The 25,011-nt window shown below is 42.1% G+C and overlaps 2 protein-coding genes across 4 annotated transcripts in view; one reads left to right on the forward strand and one right to left on the reverse strand.

Annotated features, from left to right (window-relative positions):
- The first annotated feature begins 92 nt into the window (after nt 1–92).
- Nucleotides 93–24,602, forward strand: LOC126762941 (uncharacterized). 3 transcript variants are annotated; one of them, XM_050480011.1, is made up of 11 exons: nt 93–683; nt 14,473–15,759; nt 15,841–16,454; nt 16,514–17,256; nt 17,315–18,575; nt 18,736–19,132; nt 19,195–19,622; nt 19,699–21,003; nt 21,973–22,342; nt 22,405–23,520; nt 23,592–24,602. In XM_050480011.1, the coding sequence occupies exons 2-11, from the start codon at nt 14,835–14,837 to the stop codon at nt 23,762–23,764; spliced, it is 7,332 nt and encodes a 2,443-aa protein (XP_050335968.1). In that variant the 5' UTR covers nt 93–683; nt 14,473–14,834; the 3' UTR covers nt 23,765–24,602. The 3 variants fall into 3 exon arrangements, with proteins under 3 accessions (XP_050335968.1, XP_050335970.1, XP_050335969.1); XM_050480013.1 differs by lacking the exon at nt 93–683 and adding an exon at nt 10,089–10,185; XM_050480012.1 differs by lacking the exon at nt 93–683 and adding an exon at nt 10,222–10,303.
- Nucleotides 13,855–25,011, reverse strand: part of LOC126762943 (centrosomal protein of 135 kDa) — a 49,130-nt gene continuing 37,973 nt past the window's right edge. The window contains exon 19 of the transcript XR_007667538.1: nt 13,855–14,067. The gene's annotated coding sequence lies outside the window, so the exon portion shown is untranslated. The remainder of the gene's footprint in view (nt 14,068–25,011) is intronic.

Below are 25,011 nucleotides of genomic sequence, written 5' to 3' on the forward strand. Positions count from 1 at the left end.
ATGAATTTGGCACTGCAAAATAAATTTCGATACGACAACGCTGATATTTGACATTTTATTTTGGTTAATACTTCGTTGTATGTCTTGAATTTTCACACTGTATATCGAATCGTTCGCGAGCTCTGCAAGAAGTTTTCCAACGGTGAATAAAGTGAAAAAATTTTGCATGGAAATTTTGACCACATATTCTTTGTCAATTTCACGGAGAAATGTGCAAAAAGTGAGCAATGCAGGTTCTCTATCAGTTTTGTTTACAAAAAGTGCAAATTTGCAAAGTGAAGGTGTGGAAAAGGCGAAGTGAAAAACTAGCAAAAGAAATTTTTCTACATCAGCAGTGACCAGTTGAACAACAATAGCAACATCAACCACCAACCACATAGCTGTTGAGCAACAACAACAGAAACAATAGAAACTCCATCGACATACCTAGACAAGACCTACACCAAACGGTGGAAAAAATGAATTAATTGGCAATATTAGCTGTAAGGTAACTTCAGGAAGCGCACGAAAGCAGCTGGATAAACTTTGCAAATTTTCTCTATGGAGGAAAGCTTTTAACATCGAATATACCAAAGCCAAGAAATTTATGAAAATTCATCGAACGTGAACTAGATCTGTGTGTTGTGAAAAAAATATATTTGTGTGGTTTTAACTATTAAGCGTTGAACATCTTAGAGAAAATCGTAAGTATTAATCGTAAACATATGTACAAGTATATGTATATTTTATTAAGTATATGTAAATCGAGTGTGGGAAGTAGGAAAGAGGGTGTAGGCACTATTGCGCTCGGCTGACGAAAGCGTCGATGACGGTCGCTCTGTGGCCACGGCCTTCATTGATCTCCTTGCATGGGGGCGTCCTTGGATCTAACGTTCACACATATGCACTTGTAAATGCACCTGAATGCAAGGGAATCATAAAATAAACCTTTACACACATTTTGGCGATTTGTTACAAGAAAATGTGCATTTTATTACTACCCATTGTATTGGAAATTCGGCTAACGTATCGTGTTAATGTGTCGAGAAATGTCAGCATTGGCTCTGAAGCAAGCATCTAGGCAAGATAAATGTACATATGCTTGTAAATAAATATTGAGAAGCATATTGCAGTGGTTTTATACACGTTTTAGTATATTATGAAATAGTATGTAAATGGTATACACATTTGTATAAATGTATATAAGATAGAAATGTAAGTAGTTGAAAGCAGTGAAAGATAAATAGGCAAGCAACAAAATATATTCATCAGCGGTTATGCTGCGCAAAGACCATGAACAAATTAGATGTGTGTGCATGAATGCCCCAAAATAATAGCAATTCCGCAATGAAACCACTTAGAATAGAGTATAAAAGTCAAAAATGAAATATGACAAATTAGCCAATGGCTATTATCCATTTTATTTCATAGATACGAAAATTATAGCGTGAATGACGATGCCGGAGACACCAATATACGCACATACATACATATGTATTTATGTACCTATTACATATAATAATATATATTTGTGTACTGTGATTTATTAAAGCACATGTGGCTACGTCTGTATGTATGTAACTTCTGAACATATTCCTTCATAAGGTTTTCCACTATTCACCGCTTGACTATACAAAATTAAAGACAAAATATGTCACACCTGCATCGTTAGAGACACTTCCAATCTGGAAAAGTTTGATGATTTATTTGTTATCATGTTTATTAATTTTTATCATTTTAATACTGCTTGTGTTCCTATTTCGTTTAAACTAAAAGCTACTTCTTATTTATTAATTTGTTTATATAGTAAATACTTATAGGATCTAGCCTCTCTAAATTGCATTCTGGTTATCACTATTTTTCGCAACTCTTTAGTTTTCTTACTTTCTTGCATTTATTATTCTTATTTTACAACTATATAATTCGGCCAAACGTCCTCGATTAGAAATGCAATCACATCAACGCTCAAATTCATTTCGCTACAATACTTAACCATCTCCCCCGGTTGACAAATCAGCACCCCGTTCTGTTTAGCATATGCCGTTCACGTCTCACGACCGCCGCCTCCTTTTAGTTGTTTATATGCGAGGTGTAACGAGACAGTTTTAAGTCAATAAACCGCAATGACTTGGGCACTATGTATTTAATCTGTCACATCTACTTGTACATATGTTTGCAAATGCACACATATGTATATACATACAAACAAAACTTGAACACATACATCCCTATATACATTTGTGTGCCCATCGGTTTGTTGTATTTACATTTCAGTGAACCGCTTTGATAAATAAAACAAACAATAGTGAATTTAATTATCATGTGAGTACCTCTATTTTGCAATGCTAAACCGAAAAAAGAGCGAAGAAATATCGAAATACTCGTACTCGTACAACTGTGCTTCATTGACTTGCCTAGGCAGCTGAGATAAGTGTATTTGTTTATTGTGGAAGCAAATCATACATACATATGTATGTATATATGTATATTAATACTTTAGTTCAGCGATATGTATGAATTGTACGGGCACACGCAGATTTGTGTCCACGATTGCAAAGCATTCCAATGCCCGGCGTCAAGGAGGATGTCAAACGCTTGGAATTCAAGATGTGACTTAGAGGCTTTGTCTTAGGTTGTTCTTGTTTTTATTTTCTTCATTTTATAATTTGGTTTTCCAATCATTTCGGTTACTCACCGTTAAGGTATTGAATAAAAGCGGAAATTGAATCGTTTTTGGCACAATGACTTGCCGCAAAGGTCAGCACTTATTCGAGAGAATATTTACATACATACATAAGTATGTACATCCATACATATAAATTTATATAAACACAAGAAATAACGTTAACTTCGCTTGCACCGAATCTATAATAGCCTTCACAAGTAAAAATGTTTCCATTTAAGAACTTGATTTGATCGTTCAGTTTGTATGACAGCTACATACATATGTATATGCTATAGTCGTCCGATTTGAATATTTTGTGTGGTGATTACTATACTACCTTAGCCCATGTTCAAGGTATAAAAATGCCAATCTTCATGGATATGTTATAATAGTATTGCCAATTCGTTAAGACCGTCTGCTGAGAATAGTCTTCATTGTGTGGCATCATTTAATAAATATTATGTAGCACGTGTTCACCACTCACAGCATGTATGATAGCCACGGGTTTACATTTTGTGTATTATTGAAATTATATAAAATGAGATAATATTTTACTAATTCTTTGTAAGAGTTCATTACTTAGCACTTAATAGGGAGCTGTGATTTTCGATTGCATGCATGTAAGCATTTAGCAAAGTGTCTACTCGTAGTCTTATATGTATACTGTGTGCACATTTATTTTGACGCTGATAAGGTGTTGAACCCCAGCAGGTAATCAAATTAACTATTAAATGCGCAGTTGGTGTTATTGCTAAATAATCAGTTGTATTATTTGTTATTTTATTGTTAGTGTATAAATCTAGGAAGCCGTTTTATTACGCTTATTATTATTTTTCTTATTTCTTTTACGAATGACTGATTGCTGATCGGCATGCTTGCTGACTTCCTATTCTAATGGCTTCTTATATGATTTCTAATCTTTTGTGCCTCTGACGCTCCCGTTATAAAAACTATAAATAATTTATAATAATTTGTTGAAAATTTTAACAAAAGTATATATTAATCGTGTATAAAAAGCTGGAGAGGTGTTAGCTTAGTGTGATTTTGTTAGCAAGAGTTGTTTGTGCTTTCACTTTGTCCTTTTGATTGTTAACGTTGAAGTTGACACATCCGTTCCCTCTACAGTAGGCGCTATGTAACCGGAACGTACACGGATTTTTATCCGACCAAGGACCGTCAACTTGGTGGCATTCCATCAAATTACTACAGTGATGTTTTCGGCCACTACAACAACACTGCAGTTTTAATATAAGAACGTAAGATTACACCTCGCTTATTTAGGCAACGACTGACTCACAAATCATTGTTTCGTTCCAAATTTAAATAATTCTTTGTTATCTTATAAGCATTGTTGCATTAAAAGAAGAAACATCCATCAGTATTCTGCTATAGCATTTGTTGCCTTTAAATGTGTCATAAATTTACATTTTTACACACGATTTATATACATACATACATACATACAGATACATATAAATTTGTATATGGACATGACACTTTGCTACCGTTCGTATAAAATCGCTGCATAAAATTACAATAAGATTGTTTTGTATCCAAAGTCGCTGTGTTTCTTCTTCTCGGAAATGTATGAGATTGCTGGGCCTGAATTGATTAAGATTTCATGTTTTCCTGGTGCCTTACTGTTCTTACATCACTCGGTTTGGTTTCCTCATATGATATTCGAACACAAGCGTTTCGCATGTTAGGTGTTAAGAGACCCATTGCTACAGTCCTAATTTTGTTATACCCTGAACAGGGTATATTAAGGTTACCACGAAGCTTGTAACATCCACTAAGAGACGTCGGAGACCTTAGAAAGTATATGTACATTTGTATATATATTTAAACTCAACTAGTCCCCCAAGGTTTGAGTTATCGATTTGGCCAGGCAACGTGCCTGCTTTGCTTATATAGGCAACTGGCAGCCAGCTTCCCGCGAATATACCGCATGACTTTCAAATAACATAACATCACAGCGCGACAGTCACCCAAGCACTGGCCAGGCACTGTGCCTGCTTTGCTTATATAGGCAACTGGCAGCCAGCTTCCCGCGAATATACCGCATGACTTTCAAATAACATAACATCACAGCGCGACAGTCACCCAATCACTGGCCAGGCACTGTGCTTGCTTTGCTTATATAGGCAACTGGCAGCCAGCTTCCCGCGAATATACCGCATGACTTTCAAATAACATAACATCACAGCGCGACAGTCACCCAAGCACTGGCCAGGCACTGTGCCTGCTTTGCTTATATAGGCAACTGGCAGCCAGCTTCCCGCGAATATACCGCATGACTTTCAAATAACATAACATCACAGCGCGGCAGTCACCCAAGCACTGGCCAGGCACTGTGCTTGCTTTGCTTATATAGGCAACTGGCAGCCAGCTTCCCGCGAATATACCGCATGACTTTCAAATAACATAACATCACAGCGCGACAGTCACCCAAGCACTGGCCAGGCACTGTGCCTGCTCTGCTTATATAGGCAACTGGCAGCCAGCTTCCCGCGAATTTACCGCATGACTTTCAAATAACATAACATCACAGCGCGACAGTCACCCAAGCACTGGCCAGGCACTGTGCCTGCTCTGCTTATATAGGCAACTGGCAGCCAGCTTCCCGCGAATATACCGCATGACTTTCAAATAACATAACATCACAGCGCGACAGTCACCCAAGCACTGGCCAGGCACTGTGCCTGCTCTGCTTATATAGGCAACTGGCAGCCAGCTTCCCGCGAATATACCGCATGACTTTCAAATAACATAACATCACAGCGCGACAGTCACCCAAGCACTGGCCAGGCACTGTGCCTGCTTGCTTATATAGGCAACTGCTTGCGAATTTACCGCATGACTTTATAACATAACAGACAGCGCGACAGTCACCCAACTGGCAGCCAGCTTCCAGCCAGCTTCCCGCGAATTTACCGCATGACTTTCAAATAACATAACATCACAGCGCGACAGTCACCCAAGCACTGGCCAGGCACTGTGCCTGCTTTGCTTATATAGGCAACTGGCAGCCAGCTTCCCGCGAATATACCGCATGACTTTCAAATAACATAACATCACAGCGCGACAGTCACCCAAGCACTGGCCAGGCACTGTGCCTGCTTTGCTTATATAGGCAACTGGCAGCCAGCTTCCCGCGAATATACCGCGTGACTTTCAAATAACATAACATGACAGCGCGGCAGTCACCCAAGCACTGGTCAGTCACTGTGGCTGCTTGGCTTATGTAGAGCCAACTGGCAGCCAGCTTCCCGCGAATTTACCGCATGACTTTCAAATAACATAACATCACAGCGCGACAGTCACCCAAGCACTGGCCAGGCACTGTGCTTGCTTTGCTTATATAGGCAACTGGCAGCCAGCTTCCCGCGAATATACCGCATGACTTTCAAATAACATAACATCACAGCGCGACAGTCACCCAAGCACTGTAGTTTATTTGGCCAGGCACTGTGCCTGCTTTGCTTATATAGGCAACTGGCAGCCAGCTTCCCGCGAATATACCGCGTGACTTTCAAATAACATAACATGACAGCGCGGCAGTCACCCAAGCACTGGTCAATCACTGTGGCTGCTTGGCTTATGTAGAGCCAACTGGCAGCCAGCTTCCCGCGAATTTACCGCATGACTTTCAAATAACATAACATCACAGCGCGACAGTCACCCAAGCACTGGCCAGGCACTGTGCCTGCTCTGCTTATATAGGCAACTGGCAGCCAGCTTCCCGCGAATTTACCGCATGACTTTCAAATAACATAACATCACAGCGCGACAGTCACCCAAGCACTGGCCAGGCACTGTGCCTGCTCTGCTTATATAGGCAACTGGCAGCCAGCTTCCCGCGAATTTACCGCATGCGTGACTTTCAAATAACATAACATGACAGCGCGGCAGTCACCCAAGCACTGGCCAGGCACTGTGCCTGCTCTGCTTATATAGGCAACTGGCAGCCAGCTTCCCGCGAATATACCGCATGACTTTCAAATAACATAACATCACAGCGCGACAGTCACCCAAGCACTGGCCAGGCACTGTGCCTGCTCTGCTTATATAGGCAACTGGCAGCCAGCTTCCCGCGAATTTACCGCATGACTTTCAAATAACATAACATCACAGCGCGACAGTCACCCAAGCACTGGCCAGGCACTGTGCCTGCTTTGCTTATATAGGCAACTGGCAGCCAGCTTCCCGCGAATATACCGCATGACTTTCAAATAACATAACATCACAGCGCGACAGTCACCCAAGCACTGGCCAGGCACTGTGCCTGCTTTGCTTATATAGGCAACTGGCAGCCAGCTTCCCGCGAATATACCGCATGACTTTCAAATAACATAACATCACAGCGCGACAGTCACCCAATCACTGGCCAGGCACTATGCTTGCTTGGCTTATGTAGAGCCAACAGGCAGCCAGCTTCCCGCGAATTTACCGCATGACTTTCAAATAACATAACATCACAGCGCGACAGTCACCCAAGCACTGGCCAGGCACTGTGCCTGCTCTGCTTATATAGGCAACTGGCAGCCAGCTTCCCGCGAATTTACCGCGTGACTTTCAAATAACATAACATCACAGCGCGACAGTCACCCAAGCACTGGCCAGGCACTGTGCTTGCTTGGCTTATGTAGAGCCAACTGGCAGCCAGCTTCCCGCGAATTTACCGCATGACTTTCAAATAACATAACATCACAGCGCGACAGTCACCCAAGCACTGGCCAGGCACTATGCCTGCTTTGCTTATATAGGCAACTGGCAGCCAGCTTCCCGCGAATTTACCGCATGACTTTCAAATAACATAACATCACAGCGCGACAGTCACCCAAGCACTGGCCAGGCACTGTGCTTGCTGCTGCTTATATAGGCAACTAGCTTCCCGCGAATATACCGCATGACTTTCAAATAACATAACATCACAGCGCGACAGTCACCCAAGCACTTATATAGGCAACTGGCAGCCAGCTTCCCGCGAATTTACCGCATGACTTTCAAATAACATAACATCACAGCGCGACAGTCACCCAAGCACTGGCCAGGCACTGTGCTTGCTCTGCTTATATAGGCAACTAGCAGCCAGCTTCCCGCGAATTTACCGCATGACTTTCAAATAACATAACATCACAGCGCGACAGTCACCCAAGCACTGGCCAGGCACTGTGCCTGCTTTGCTTATATAGGCAACTGGCAGCCAGCTTCCCGCGAATTTACCGCATGACTTTCAAATAACATAACATCACAGCGCGACAGTCACCCAAGCACTGGCCAGGCACTGTGCTTGCTCTGCTTACATAGGCAACTGGCAGCCAGCTTCCCGCGAATTTACCGCATGACTTTCAAATAACATAACATCGCTTCAGCTCTGGCCAGGCACCGTGCCTGCTCTACTTATATTGGCAACTGGCAGCCAGCGTCCCGCGAATTTACCGCATGACTTTCAAATAACATAACATCACAGCGCGACAGTCACTTAAGCTCTGGCCAGACAAGCTGCCTGCTGTATTTATATAGCTAACTGGCAGCCAGCTTCTCGCGAATTTACCGCGTGACTGTAAAATAACATAACATCGCGGCGCGACAGTCACCCAAGCACAGGCCACGCACGGTGCCTACTATGTAGTTTATTTGGGCGCACTATAGCGTATAGCTGTCGTACAAACTGATCGACCAAAATCAAATCCTTGTGTGGAAAAATTTGTTATCTGAAAATATATCTTCTCGAAATTTGTGTGGATTATTGTCCAAGGCAACGTTATAATTTCCGAACATATTGTTCAGATCGGACCATCATAACATATAGCTGCTATACAAACTATCCCTTTAATATCAAGATTTTGTGCTATAGAAATGCACCTGTGAAGGGTATTTTGGCTTTTTATTGACTTGAGTTGTTTTAATTAGTCAAATAACATCAAGATGCACTTTACAAGTATGAGGAAAAGCTCTTCCAAACAGTTTACGAATATAATACGTAATACCTATTGGGTTTATACACACCTTCTGTATGTACATATTTATGTATGTACAGAAATTAATCTTAAAGATGCTGCGAATGAATATATAGTTTCGACCACAAACGCATTGAGATGCTAATACTGGAGATGACTCATACTAGCCAATTGATACTGCAGGCTGTGTGCTGACTATGCCTCGGACCGCAAACTCTCCTTGATAATTGAAATTATGGTGCAAGCCTCTCACCTCACACCTGTACGAAGTTGTCTACTTATGACTTTTATAACAATTTGTAAACTTACGCATGTAAATATGTATGTACATATGTATGTATGTATGTAATTTTATATTGTTCAACCGAAGTCATTTCTTTATTCGCGCTTGTTGTTGCTTTGTCTCCATCAACACCCACATGATGACACCAGCCTATGGCTACTTAGTATGTACATATGTATGTTTGTATCTTTGTATGTTTATATGTATGTATGCCTGTATGTTTGTATGTACATATGTCTGTAGGTGTACTTTCGTTTCCTTTCTCTGTTATTATTGTGCTGGTACTTAACAAGTTACGCTTTGTTTATTTCTCATGAATCATAAGAAATATTTTTATTTTCCTTAATGTTTTAAAAATATTATTTCTCATTGGTTTTATGGCTTTATGCGCTCTTTTCCCCTTTTTCATAATAAAGTGTATGCGAGGCTTTCTTTCGCTGAACGCGTGTGGGAAATTGCAGAAAATATACATACATACATACATGCATATTTTACATACAAGGATATTCACGTACATTTATATATACATATAAAATTGTAAAAATGCATGAGCGAGCGTATTATATGTACATATTTTCCTGCCCGCCAATTACGATATCTTACTTCATGCCATAACCATTAAAATTTCTTGTTATTATTGGAAAATATTTGGCACGCCAAACCTGAACAAAGTAATATACATACATATGTATGTATATTTATACATTTGTATATGTGTGTGTGTGTTTGCAGTCGTCATTCGCTGCCCGTCTGGCCTGTTGTGGCAAATCAATTTTCTTGCTAAGAATTTCCGAGCGACATGCACATACATGCATACATGTGTTCGCGTTCGTTTGCTTGCTCGTGTGTGGCTGTGTGCGTGTGGGAAATTAAGCCAACTGTCGCGTTGAAATGTAATCAGTTTTGTCCCTACGCTTTTGCATATAAATAAATACACACACACACGCTTAAATATTTGTATTATTGCTTTATTGGCCAGCACTTTTCCGCGTGCCTCTACACGCCCATACAAACATACATGGCTATTCATGTTATTTTTTCGGCTGTGTTGTTTCATTCAATTGCCACCATATACTATGTACATTTGTACATTGCTACATACATACATTATATATTCGTCAGTATAAATGTGTGGCCAAACAAATAAATTAGAAGGAAGCAATGGAAAGTCACTTAGTTCGGTCGGTCAGCGCGCATCTTCAGCATGAGTGTGTGTCTTATTTTCTACTTCAAGTGTTGAGTGATTAAAATCTGCCAAATATTTATGCAATTTGCGTATTCATATAGATACATATGTATGTATATTTGTGGCTTGTTTGATTCACACTACATATTTTCATATTCTATACCTGCTACTTGGCGGCCGAAAGTCTTGACTGGATTTCGCCGCTTATTCCGTTCATTTGCAAAAAAGTACGTCTTGAAGTGCATTAAATTATCAGTTATAATTTAATTAAAATCTTTATGTTTTTATGTGCAAATTTCAGTTTTTCAATCGTGACTTTATTGTATTTTATTATGTGTTGATAGAAATAGATGCTTAATTTTTAGCCGATTAAATCTCTAATAAAATCTCAGTGCTAAATAAACAATTATAACCAAATTTAAAAGTACGAAAAATACGAAAGTGTGCGGCGGATTTTTGTGCGTAAATTAATAGTGAAAAGGTGTTAATTCGTAAGAAAAACTATTTATGGTTGTTTGCTAAAACCGTTAACTTATGGTGGCGCTTGTATTAAGCTTTTTTTATATAATTTTTGTCATTTTTGAAACACTAAAAAAAAAGATACAAAAAAAAAAAATATTATTTCAAAATCAAGCCATACAAAAACTGAAAACATTTCTTCAAACTTATGGCAGATTTCCGCAAATGAACCAGTGATTTCTTTTGTGACTCCACCTGAAAAAAAAATAATTTGTTTTATTTTTATATTGTATACTACCATCTGTTCATACCATTTGACCTGGCTTGGGCTCCGTTCCCACGACAACCGGTTCTAAGTAACCGGAACCCAGTCAGATTTTTAACTTGGCAAGGGCTGTCAAGTCCGCACCATTCCTTGAAATTAGCTCAGGAATGTTTTCTGGCCCTACAGCAACAAAAACAACCCAACTAGGAGTCTATTTAAATTTTGTGTTGCGAATGGAATCACGGAAGTGTTTTGGGAAGACTGCTTCATCACGGACTCACGTGTAACTATTTGAGTGATACAAAGCATTAAATGAAGGTCGTGAAGTTAGCAAAGACTTGTCTCGGGCGAGTCGTCCATCCATTTCGGTTACTGCCGATGCGATAAAGTTAAAACAGTGCTTGAAAACCGTCATGTTGGCATCAGCGAGTTAACAGAGAATCTGAACACCTCTCATGAATCGACTCAACATATTTTGGTTACTATGTTGTGTATGAAGCGTATAATTGCTAGACTCGTGGCAAAAGAGTTGTATATTTTGCAAAAACGATGACAAGTAGAGGTCGTAGAAGAGACGCTTGACAACGAAGCTGCGGACTCTACATTCGTCAAGCGCGTAATTGCTTATGACGAGACGTGGTTTTATACATAAATATGTTGAAACAGTCCGACAATCTAACGAATGACGCTCCAAAAATAAGGCAAAACCGAAAATTCGCTGAAGACACTCAAGGCCGTCCTAACCGAAACTTATGCTTGCATGCTTGTTTTGGCCCAGAAGCCTTTTTTTTGAAGGCGATTGTAAAGATTTGTATTACAATACCGGGTCCGGGTCAAATTTGATTAGATGGTTCATAAATATCTTGCGGAACTGAACTCTCGTCAATGTTTTATGTATACTGTGGTTGTCCGAAAATACTTTCCAAATAATATTGAATAATGGCAGTGCTTAGCGGGCTATGAGTTCTAGTGAAAAACATTTGATTTTGCCGCTTAGTATGTATGAACGATCTCCCTGGCTTCCTCTCTGCGATTTCATTCTGAAACCACTCCTACAGATAGCAACTTGTATCTCAGCCATTTCACTAGAATATCCAGTGGGATCTATTATTGGACACTGAAGTAGATAAAACTACAGGGTGATCCTAAAAAAATAAATGCAATCCTACCTAAAAGGCCCGCTGTTTGAACCTAAAATTAGCTGAAATTGATAACTATTTACATGCCTATGCAGGTGTCGAGATGTTGCTTACAGTTACTACAGGGTTACTTGTAGTTTATAACAAAACAACAACAAAAACTAACTACACTTTGTAAAAAATCCAAATGATCGACCGTTTTAGCTGCTCCATTTCACTGTATAATCCAGTAAAAGCTGTTGAAACTCGTTCGCCCGCAAAGCTTTGGGAATTTTCTTATCTCGAAATGAAAAAAGCCCACTTTTACTCTGCCTTAGTAATCATTAATTTATCAAGTGTCCTGTTCGCTTTGACATTTGATTTAAAATGTTTAACAAGTTTTGCTAATAAACACAAACACACTAACACATAAGTAGCCGTTTTATCAATCTAAATATAAAACACTTCTAATGTCTAATAACATCTGCTAAATAAGATTAATTAATAATATTTGTTTAAGTATACTTACTCATATAAATTTATTATATTTGTACATGCATATACTTATACATATATGTATATATTACAGTTGGTCATAATGTATTTACATGTGACTTAATTAATTTATTAAGTCTGTAAAATTTTATTTTAAGCGCAGGGAAGTTATTTAAAGCTACAAACCTTGTTAACACCCCGTTATAATTTTATGTCATTGTTTTTAACGTTATTCGTTGGAGTAAACAATTACCAATACTGACATAATATTGGGTAGTCGAAAATGTCTTTTCGTATTTCTAATCAAACTTCAACTTATTTTTTTATATTTGTACAAATAAATAAAAAAAGAAATTTGTACCATTTTAGTCGACCACTTTTTGCCATTTTCCGCTAAAGACATTCCTTCAGTGTAAATCCAAATTTCGAAATTTCCAGAACGGAAGCGAACGAACCATTCTTGTGCTACACGAACTGATACAGCATCGTCTCCGTAAACTTCACAAATTTCATTGGTGGCTTGCGTAGCATTCCTCCCTTTTTATACAAAAATTTGAAAATTTAGCGAATTTCTTCAATATTTTCACTCATTTTGTTTTTTGGTTAAATGAAGCTTAAAATCTCACCTTTTCAACATTATATGGTATGACACAGTGTGATTAGTAGCACTGGAGATGTACGACTGGAACGACATCTATTGACAACCGTTCCCACGACAGTCGGGTCTACGTAACCGGAACGGACCTGGATTTTTATCCGGCCAAGGACTGTCAATTCGGCAGAACTCTGCCGCTACAACAACAATAACAACAGCATCTATTGACAAAATACGAAAAGACTTTTTCGACTATCCAATATTAAGTTTTTTCATAAATAGTTAAGGCATAATTGAGCCATGGAATTCGTAATTGACAACAGCAGTTCAGTTGCTGACGTCACAATTTAAAAACAGCCTTTTTTCAACAATTTTTTTCTCATATAAAAATTAAATATTTTATTAGAATTTTTTATTGTTACAAACATACACTATTAACAAAAAAAATCTGAAATTTTTGGAAAAAATATTTTAAACTCGGCCATTGTAACGCTATTTCCGGTGACCCCAAGGAAAGAAGTTGCGCCTCCGTTGACGGCATAACTCCATTCAGGATCATCTAAACCTTACTTAGAATTTGGGCGAAGGAAAAAAAACGAAAATTGGATTTTTGGCAGACATTTTTACAAAAAATGATAAATTTCAGTGAAAATTTTGCGACTTTTTTTTTTCAAATGGTTATAATTGAAAAAAAAACCTTCTTCCAAATCTTTAAGAATTGTGTCTCAAATACCTGTGTAAAATTTCATTTTCATGAAGATCGGTTGAGTAGTTCTCGAGAAATCTTGCCAACCGACTTCAAAAACACAGTTTTGAGAAAAAACGCGTTTAAAGACGGCGCATTTAGCCTCGCTAGCCTCGAGCGCTAGAGAATATTCTAGAGGTCAAGAATCTAATAAGACAATAAAAAAGTTTGATTTTTTGAAACCCATAAACTCATGTAACCCCTTAACTCGCCGCTAATACTCCGAAAACAGGTTTCCAATTGGTTAGTTATGGCTGATTTTCTATGACGTAGTAAAAGTAAATAACGCAGTCTAATCATGTCAAGGGGCTCACCTGTTGTGAAATTAAAAAGAAAACGATTTTTATCGCATATTTTGTTAGGTTGTAATTTTTAAAATAATATATTAAAATTAAATAAATCGATATGTCAAATAGTTCTTGTGTTACGTCCTCCATCAGTCTGTTTTTAACGCGTTTTTCGCAAAAATCCACTTTTCAGATTTGCTTGATTGATTCTTCTTCTTTATTGGTCTACGCCGAACCGCTTACGTGGTTATAGCCGAGTTTACAACAGCTTACCTGATTACTCCGATCAATCTCAAAAATTTTTTGCATGTCTCAATCTGTAGTGTATTATAGTTAATGCCGTTAGATGGTGTCAGATTACATTTAAATCAATTTTATTACTGAACTTTTTTATTAAACCACATTTACATAATATTTTTTATTTATTTTCAGGTTCCTTAAAATGATGTTTGGAAACCCCATACGAAGATAAAGAAAAATGATATCACTTAACAGAAGCATTTCTGCGATATTTCACCTTAAGGCCGAAATATTTGACGATTCAAAGCGAAGGAATATAAGAAAGTAGAAATTAATAAAATCAAAAAACAACAAAAAATCCTATAGTATAGCATATTAGTAATAGCTCGTTTAAGTACTTCGACACGATCATCACACTCACACACAAACACACAGAAGCAATGTCGTGCTGTAATACAAATAAAAGGATTAACTAAGCAAAAGGACAGCCATCAGTTGACACGGACAGTTAGAATTTCAACACCAACGAACCTAAGTTACAAACGGCCGTGAAAATGAGTCGTGAAGAGCCAAAATCGCGTACAACAAATAAAACAAACATAACTCATCCCACCATCTACACCACTAACATCCCGCCCACCACGCATACAACTGCAACTGCAACAGCAACGCAATCAACTACAACAACAACCGCATCATCAATCAGTTACACCACCTGCAGCAGTGCAACAACAATAAATTCGGACGCCAACACTACAGCATTCCTAACGGCTAGCAGCTGTGATGGCATTGGTGGCAAAATCTCCACTTCAACGCCACACAGGCGTTGTGATGGTGTCGGCGCCACCGCTGAAGGTCGCTGCGACGAAGCTGCCGGTGCTGCGCACGCCACATCCCTACGTGATATGCTTAGCGCCGCGTTTCTACCGGACGACAGTATTGCCACAACGATTAGTCCACCGGGCAGCCGTAACTTGAGCGCGGTCTCTGCACCGGGCAGCTTCATCAAGTCTACAACTACTACTAATACTAACAATTCGACTGGTAGTCCGGTAGCCAAACGTCATCTGAGCGCTGCATCTATGGCGCGCATGCGTCCACAGTCGAGTTATTCGGCGCGCGCATTGGTATTCGATGACTCTGATCAAGAGTTGGGCGCTAGTGGTGGCAGCGCCAGCGGTAGTGCTGGCGGTAGTCCACGTGTCAGCTGCAAGCAGCAGGAGATGAGTGTAGGCGCTACCAAATCAGCGACAGGGTTGGATATGTTGAGCACATCGTCGAAAGTGTCGGCCGGTGAACATAACGTAAGCACGACATCGTTGATGACATCGCATTCATTGCTGCGTAATTCGAATTTGACCAAGTCGTCTTCGGGGGGCCTATCAGGCAGCTCAGTGTCGTTAACTGGACGCAGCTACAATGCGTTGCTACGTAAGATCTCCTATCAGCACGGTTACTCCATGCGTTCGTCTAGCAATGGTAAGTGCTACTGTAAATTTGCGCTCTTCTTGTATTGGTATAATTTGATTGCTTGCATTTTGTGATTTAATTCTACTACAGATACATCAAATTTGGTGCGCATGCGTAATTCGTCGCTGGGTAAGTCGGCACCCTGTCTTACCGGTAGCTACTTACGCGGTAGTGGCGGCGCTGATTCCTCTCACTGCTTGACGCCGGGTCCAAACGCGCTCTCGCAGTCGCATTCGTCAGCGACTTGTAACGTGCAGGCGCATGCAACAATGCACCATTGTCACTCGTCACCGAGCGCTGTAAGCGTTGCCGGCGCCCCGGGTGGTTCGAACGCGCCCACAAATACAACGAGCACATTGAACATTTCACGTTCCAACAGCGGTGTTGGCTTAGGTATTGGAAAACATCATTTGCATGGCGTAGTGATGCGCGGCAGCAGTGTTGGCGGCACATCCAGCGGTGTGGCACATCATCGTTTGAGTTTAGTTACAGCTGGTATAAATGCTTGCACGAACGCTTCGCCGCGTTCACATTCGCCTTACTCGGCGAGTCCAGTGGACAGTCCGCGCATAAATTCACCCATGCAGTTTCCATTTGCGCCCATAAAACGCATTGCATCGTGCCGCGGTGACGGCAGACGCTGGTCCGTGGCATCGTTGCCTTCTTCGGGTTATGGCACGACGCCTGGCAGCTCAAATTTGTCGGTGAGTTAAGAAACAATATTTGTGCTTTGAGTGTTTAGTAAAAAATGTCTTTCCTGCAGTCACAGTGCTCCAGCCAGGAAGCACTCCATCAGCTACAAAACATTCCACCCGGTGAGGATGCAGCACAAGATGCCGCCAATGCCATCACATGCTGTGTAGAGCATTTACAAGCAGCCATAGCCGCGGCGCCGCGCATGCACTGTCAGAAACACTGCGCTCTATTAACCGCCGCTTGCACACCATCAACGCCCACACCTGCTACAATGGCAATAGCAACAACGAGCAAAACAATGTCCGTCCCACAAACAACAACGAACAGTACGAGTTTCAACAATAGCAGCACAAAAGAGCCGAACAAAAACGCCGCTGCCCATGCGCAGCAACCCCAAGTCGCACGCCCACACTGTCCCAATTGTTGTGTTGATAGTAATGTTTTATGTGCTGGCGGCAAGGTATGCGCCGCCATCGCACCACCAGGCACACCATCGAATGCCGCCAAAATGCCCGCGGGCGCACCACAGCCATGTACGCCCAACGCGAATGCCAACTGCAGCGGTGGCGGCAATAATTGCTCAACTGGTTTTGCGGGGCGCATGTCGCCCTTTCACCGTCCACGCTCGCGTTCGCTTTCAAGTCCGTCGCGTTCACCAATCGTGGACAACGAGATCGCCATGATGAACACTTTGTATAAGGAACGCTTTCCGAAGGCTACGCAACAGATGGAGGAGCGCCTAAAGCATTTTATCAATGAGAATAAGAGCGTAGCGTGCAACAGTTTCCGCGACTCGCAGCCAATTGTGCGGTAGGTGGAATTTAATGTGGCATTTTGTTTGCAAAATTACTATTTTAACTCTTTACAGCTTTGTCCATCATCAAGTGCTTGAAATGGCGCGCGACTGCTTACATAAGTCTGAGGCAAAACTAATAACATCACGTTATTTTTACGAAATGAGTGAGAATCTCGAACGTTTACTATTAGAAACGAAAGATAAATCGCCCGAAGCTGCGGCAGAGCTAACAGGTGTCATTAAAAAGTTACTTTTAATCATATCGCGCCCGGCACGTTTACTCGAATGCTTAGAATTCGATCCCGAGGAGTTTTATCAACTATTAGAGGCTGCTGAGGGTCAAGCCAAAGCAATACAAGGCATCAAAGCCGACATACCGCAGTACATCATACATAAGTTAGGTTTAAATCGTGATCCGATCGCTGAAATGCAACAGGAGATGAAGGAAACACAGGCTGTTTGTGAGGGTAATCTCTCAGCGGCCGACATTACCGCCGTAGCTGATAATTCGCAAGAACAACAAACCCCCTTGCTCTTAAATTCACCACTCACTTGTGTGACAGCCAACTTTAATGCATCGAATACCCTACTGACCGGCGATGCACATGCCGTAAGCAGTGGTTCTTGCACACCACATCCACCGCTACCGCTGCAACCACCACAAACACCGGTCGCGAGTGGACCTGACATGCCAATGCCCTCCTTTGCATCGGCAATCTGCACGGCGGTGGTGAGTGCCACAAACACTGCCACAACGAGCACAGCCAAACAGCAGGCGACACAAACCGCACAGCCGATACCGAACGAACATGATTTCGATATCGTTAAATTGATCTCAAATGGCGCCTACGGTGCGGTGTACCTGGTTAAGCATAAGACTACGCGCCAACGTTTCGCCATGAAAAAAATCAACAAAAATAATCTCATTTTGCGTAATCAGGTGGAGCAAGTGTTTGCCGAACGTGATATACTCTCGTTTGCCGACAATCCCTTTGTGGTGAGCATGTATTGTTCCTTCGAGACGAAAAAGCATTTATGCTTGGTAATGGAGTATGTTGAGGGCGGTGATTGTGCGACGCTTTTGAAGAATATCGGACCATTGCCGCCGGATATGGCGCGTTTTTATTTTGCAGAAACAGTATTAGCGGTGGAATATTTGCATAGTTATGGCATTGTACATCGCGATCTCAAGCCTGATAATCTACTCATCACGGCATTGGGGCATATAAAACTCACCGATTTTGGTTTATCGAAAATGGGTTTAATGTCATTGGCCACAAATCTATATGAAGGCTACATTGATTCGGAGACCAGACAGTTCTCGGATAAGCAGGTAAGTGCGTGACTTGAAATTGGAACTATGTATGTTTAATAAGGAATCTCAATTTCCGAAACCAGTTTTTTATAATAATTTGTGGAAGACATGCTGATAAGTCTCATTTAAAAAACTTATTTAATATTTGTTTTTAAAAAGATTTATTTATTTATTTAAGGTTTACGGCACGCCGGAGTATATAGCGCCAGAAGTGATATTACGACAAGGTTATGGCAAACCAGTCGATTGGTGGTCCATGGGTATTATATTGTATGAATTTTTGATTGGTTGTGTACCATTTTTCGGCGAGACTGCGGAAGAGCTATTTGCGCACACGGTCAACGATGATATTGAGTGGCCGGATAGCGAAGATTGGGATGTGCAGCCAGAGGCAAAGGATTTGATAACACAATTGTTGCAGCAAAATCCACGTGAACGCTTAGGCACGCAAGGTGGCGCTTTAGAGGTTAAGGAGCATGTATATTTCATAGGCTTAGATTGGAATTCGCTGTTGAGGCAGAAGGCGGAATTTGTGCCACAATTGTCCACCGAGGACGATACGAGCTATTTTGATAGTGAGTTTATATTTTATTTATATTATTAAAGGTATACAATATCAAATTAAATTAATTTACAGCACGTATGGATCGTTACAATCACGATTTAGCTGGTGAGGACACCGACGATACCGACGACACGCCAGTTTTTGGCTCATTCTCATCGTTAACGCCACAGTATCGCAAACAACATTATTCTTGGTCACGTGTACCCTCTGCTAGCTCCAGCACCACAATGACACCCACTAGCACCAGTGCAGCATCAGTTTCGGCATCTGCTTCGAGCGCCACTGTCGACAGCTCCTCGAAGCAAGCTGATGTCAAGCCGGAGGCGGTAACCATTGCTGCCAGCAAAACTGGTAATGCTTCTGTCTGCGATAGTAATACTACGGTGGACTCGTCCATGGCTTTGGTGAAATGCAAAAATAACTCGGCGCTTTCACCCAGCATGAGCAGCGATTTTATAGCAAATAAGCTGCTGACAACGCCACAATTGCGCAAACTGGACGTGAGTATTGCGTTTTATGCCATAGAATTTTGTTGTTGTACCATTTGTAACTTATTTTCTTCTTCATCTTTCACAGCTTACATCCGGTTGCCTCAAAGTGCCATCCACGCCCGATGCTGACTATCTGCCCGAATTATTGCACAACATCACCATCGGCAATGACAACGAACTACGTCTGCTCAATCAATTCCTGCGCCAATCATCGATTTCCAGTCCATCGGCTTCACCGGCTAGCAGCGCCGGCAGCGGCACTGCTTATTTGCAACAACGCCAACGTCAACCGCAACGCCATAGCATGCCAGCAACGACAACGGCCATAATTACCACACCCGCTACACCGCCGGCAACGATTGTGAGCGCCGCGGCAGCTCAAGCAGCTGCAATTGCCGCCGCCGAAACGCATGCCACGCCCCACTCTACAACTACGGCTTTGGTGAAGGCAGCACATCCGCATCCATCATTAATACCAGCTGTTGCGGCGGCAACGTCGCGCAGCACACCCGAATCCTCAACCGCTACAGATAGTGACGACTTTTCACCACAAATACATCGCAAACGCAAAGGTGTCTGCGCGCGTGACATACTACCACGTTTCTCCATATCCATCGAGGATGAGACGGTGAGTGGCGGCTCATCGTCTGCCGAGAACACGCGCGAACAATCACCGCTTGCATTGCAGCATCATCATAAATCGATGGACGGTCATCTGGGCAAACATCGTTCGCGTTCGATTGTTAAGTCCGCATCGGCTTTGGGGCTGTCGTTGATGTCCAGCGCTGTGGATAATCAACAGTTGGCGCAGCAACTTTGCGGCATAGCAGCTGGCATACAATCGCCCGGCAGCGGTGCAGGCGCTGGTGGTAATGGCGGCTCCAGCACAGCAAGTTCACGTGACACTTCACCATGTCGTGATCTTTCACCTTTGGTAACCAATCTGAAGCCGCCCATCATAATTAGGCGCGGTCCACGTGGTTTTGGTTTCACAGTGCACACGATACGTGTTTATTATGGCGACACCGACTTCTATACGATGCATCACTTGGTGATGGCTGTGGAGGAGGGTAGTCCAGCCTTTGAGGCTGGCCTGCGTCCCGCCGATTTGATTACACACGTAAATGGTGAGCTGGTGCAGGGTCTCTATCACACACAAGTCTTGCAGTTGTTGTTGAGTGGTGGCGAGCATGTAACATTGCGTGCCACGCCGCTGGAGCATACGAGCATACAGAGTGGTGGGCGCAAGCGTGATTTAATGCAAAGTAAGCTGGCCAAGAAGGGCGTAAATCGGCAGAAAAAGCAAACGAAGAAGGAACATGACAAGAAGCGCAAAACTTCACTATTCAGGCGGATCAGCAATAAACGTGCGTCGGCAGAGATACAACAGGTGAGTAAAACAAAAGCGATTGGTTTTTGAAGCGGTCACGCAGTTTCGAATATCCTTGTTTTGTTATTTTGTATGCCTTGATGTTGTTGTTGTGTTAACGGATGCCTAATCCCCGTTAGGATGGTAAGGATTAGCTAAGTTGTCGTCGACTTAATCCAAAGGAAGGCCCAAGAAACGTACTGTTCCGACAGGGTCGGGCCAAAGGGGGAGGGGTGTCAGATGGGTGGGGCATGCAAAGAGGTAGCCAGTGTCATGTGGAGACTCATTGCACACAGGACATATATTGGATATGTCGGGGTCCATTCTGGATAGGTTGGAGTTTAACCTGCTACAATATCCGGAACGAAGCTGCTCAAGGGTCACTCTTGTTTCTCGCGGCAACTCGAGCTGTTCGTCTGCAATGGCTGGTGGTTTGACTCCAAGTATGCGATTCACTGAAAGGGAGTTTAGGTGAGTTGCGTCCGAAGTCTGGTCGGCGTATTGTCTGATGTCGTCGACGCAGTTGAGGAGTGACCTCTTGATGTTCCTAGGAGACGGTTCCGCTACCCGCAGGAACTGCTTGAAGAGGAGTTCATTTTGCTCCTTAACTGGGAGTATAAGGCCCTCACTGTTCGATAGGAGACATCAAGAGGCATCCTGACGTAGTCCGGAGTGCAGTATTCTGACTGGTCTGAGCTTCCTCGTCTGTACTTCACTGGATCCAGGCGACCATATTGGTGCGGCGTTGTTAAGGACCGGCCGGCCGATTGCCTTGTAAGATGCCAACAACGTTTATTAGTCCTTTTCCTGTGTCCGCCGATATCTAGTTAATTTTTATACCCTATATGCTGCGGTAGCCTGTGAAGGTTACTATAGCTTTGGTGCAGCCAAAATGAACTTTTTTTCTTGGTTTTAAATGTCAATGCCATGGCTAAAGCAGGGCTTAGTAGTGATATAACTTAGTAATATCTTTTCTATTTTTACGCCTAGATCGCTGCGGGTATTGTCGGTTCTCCCACTAATACGGCAGTCGCTTCGGTTGTCAGCGGTTCTTGTGGTGCCGCCGGCGTTGGTAACGTAAACAATCGCAACTTATCGCCGATGGACTCATCGTATCATAGCAGCAGTTGCTGTCAATCAGCTGGTAACTCATCGCAATCCACTTCACCATCCTCATCGGCACCGAATACACCAACTTGTGGTGGCAGTGGTGCACAAACGCAGCCAACTTTCGCCAGTACACCAACGAAAGCTTCAGGCTTGACAATTTCAACGAGCGCAGCGGCTGTGCTAATGCCACATGGCGCAAGCGGTACGGGCGTTGCAGGGCCCAGCGGAGCTATTGGTGCTAACATACCGGGTAAGATAACCAATAAACGCATTAATTCACAGAAATATAATTCCAAACATTTCTGATTGCAGTATCACCCACATCGGTGCCACAACTCTACCAACGGCCATCCACATTGCATGGACTCAAGCACAAATTGCATACAGCCGCTTGCGGCGGTAATAACGCTGTGGTCGTGTGCCCAACCGCTGGTAGTGGTGCCGGTGTGGTGAAATCACTACACACCAGCGCTGCTGGTGCTTTACCGCCAAATCGCCGCAAATCTGTTGGTCATATACCACTTTCGCCACTGGCACGTACACCGTCACCCTCACCGCTACCGGCCTCACCCACACGTTCACCATCACCGCTCGCATTTCCCATTGTTGGACATCAGCCCGGCGCTTCGAACACCACGCAGTCATACAGTCCCGGCAGCTCATTGCCCACAGTACAAACCATGGCGAGCGGCTCGAAGAAAAGCGGCTTCGTGCGCACCAAAAGCGGTGAACCCAGCTCACCATTGCTGCGGCGTGCGCTCTCACCCGACCGTCTACATCCACGCAGCGCTGAGGCAAAATGCACACTAATTTCACCGCTCTGCTGCTCGCCACCAATCAAGCAGCCGCAACAGCGTGTAATCGGTGGTGTTTGGCGACCCAGCACTGGCACCGGCACCAATGTAGGTGTCACTGGTGGTGCTGGTATGTCGTCAAATGCAGTTACCACACTGCCACCAATAAATACCATGCAACAAAGTTTTGCATGCATCGGTGGTGGTGCCAGCGTGAATAATAATAATAACGGTAATGGTGCAGCAACAGCTGGAAGTGGCGATGCCGCAAATGAATCTCAAATGCCGATTGGTAGTGTGTTGAATATGACCGAACAGACACCGCTAACGGTTAGTACGCCCACAAATATTGCTTTGCCAGCGCCGGGTGAGATGTTGCCGCGCATTGCAGAGGAAAAGGATTCACCCACTAGCACACATGAATCGGAGGAAGAGGCTGCACCCGCAGTGGCTACCACAACTAATCTGACAAGTGCAACAACTTTGGGTGCAACTGGCGTGAATGTTATGCAAACAATTGACGAGCATGGCGATGAAACAGCAGGTGCTGCGTGTGACTCAGGCGGCGCTGTGGCAGCTAAGAAGGAGCGTGATAATAGTAATAGCGTGTCACGTGATAATCGTAGGAAAAATGGTAATTAAATGCTTAAGCAACTTACTGTTGCCGAAAATATACAAAATGTGCTCATTCCGAACTCTTTTCAGTTGAGGAAAAGTCTACAATGCCTAATGCGTCGACTAAAAATGGCAGCGGCTCAAATAACCGCAGCAGCAGCGCACCGTCTAGCGGTCGTAGGGAAAGCACATCCTCAAGTGCTGCGGCAGTAAAATCGACAAACCCAACAACAGCTACTTCTACCAAGCACAAGAAGCAGTAAAATTTGTTAGCAAAAGGCGAACGACAGTGTTGGTGTTGGAAAACAAAGCAACAGCTCACCCGAAACAGCACGAATATTTATTTTAAACCTTCTTTTGTATTTTGTATTGTAATATTTTTTTCTTATCGTTTTTCCTGCGGGGAATATGATTTGTGGAACGTTAAAATTTGAATGTTAATTAATTAGTAGTGGTTAAGCAGCAGGCAGAAGATCACACATGGGAGCGCACGCACACACAAAAGAGAGTAGAGAAGTGCATAGTTGGAAACACTTTATGGGTGGGGGCACGAATGAATGTGTGCAAATATGTGTAGAAGGGGACATTGTACGCAAATACTTGGTGGTCACATAAAACACCGTTATAATGTAGAATGTATGAAAATTGCGCATAAAACTTTCTTTTCACTTCTTTTCATTGAATAGAATATTTTTTATACTTATTTTACGCAATATGAAGAAACTGCAACGAATTGCATTTGCGTGCGGGGTGCATAAAGAGTGGGGCTGCATGTATATTATAATATTATTATTTTCATTGTTATATGATTGTGGCACATGTGGCTGTCAGCGAACGTTCAACGCCCATTTAAAGCAATTCGCTATTTTTATTATTATTATTATTAGTATTTAGTGATAAATTAAATTATGTAATTGTGAAACAACAAAATATTACACATACTACATTACAAATTATGCGATATATACATTAACACAACTACATGCAATATACAAAAAAAACTAAATGAAAAGCGCTAATATTGTAAGCGTGCTACTCGAAAAAGTTCAATAAAACAGTCCAAAAACACGAAAAAAGTAAAAAAAAAATACGATAAAGTAATATTTTTGCCATAAAAATAATCAAGAAATACAAAACAAATACGAGTTGCTTAAATAAATATGAAAACAAAAAATACAAAAAAACACATGAGAAATATTTTTGGGTCGCTATTAAATGAGAAACAAAGAAAAAAACATTTGTAGCGTGTAAACAATGTTTAAGGCGCTTTTCTTTTCTAGGCGCTAGAGTGCTGAAGGCTTGCTTATATTTTTATAAAGCAAATTTTTCATAGTATGACGCGGGACAGTAGAAAAGTGCGTCAAGTGCGTCATATAATATTTATTTAATGAATTTGCGCCTTTAAGATGCACTGTGAAATCTTGAATGTGTAAAAACACTTCATATTTCATTAACAAGTGTCGATTTGTCAGGGAACGCATGCGCACAGTGTTGGTTTGTGGCTGTGTTG

Source organism: Bactrocera neohumeralis, chromosome 6, assembly GCF_024586455.1.
Source record: "Bactrocera neohumeralis isolate Rockhampton chromosome 6, APGP_CSIRO_Bneo_wtdbg2-racon-allhic-juicebox.fasta_v2, whole genome shotgun sequence".
NCBI lineage: Eukaryota > Metazoa > Arthropoda > Insecta > Diptera > Tephritidae > Bactrocera > Bactrocera neohumeralis.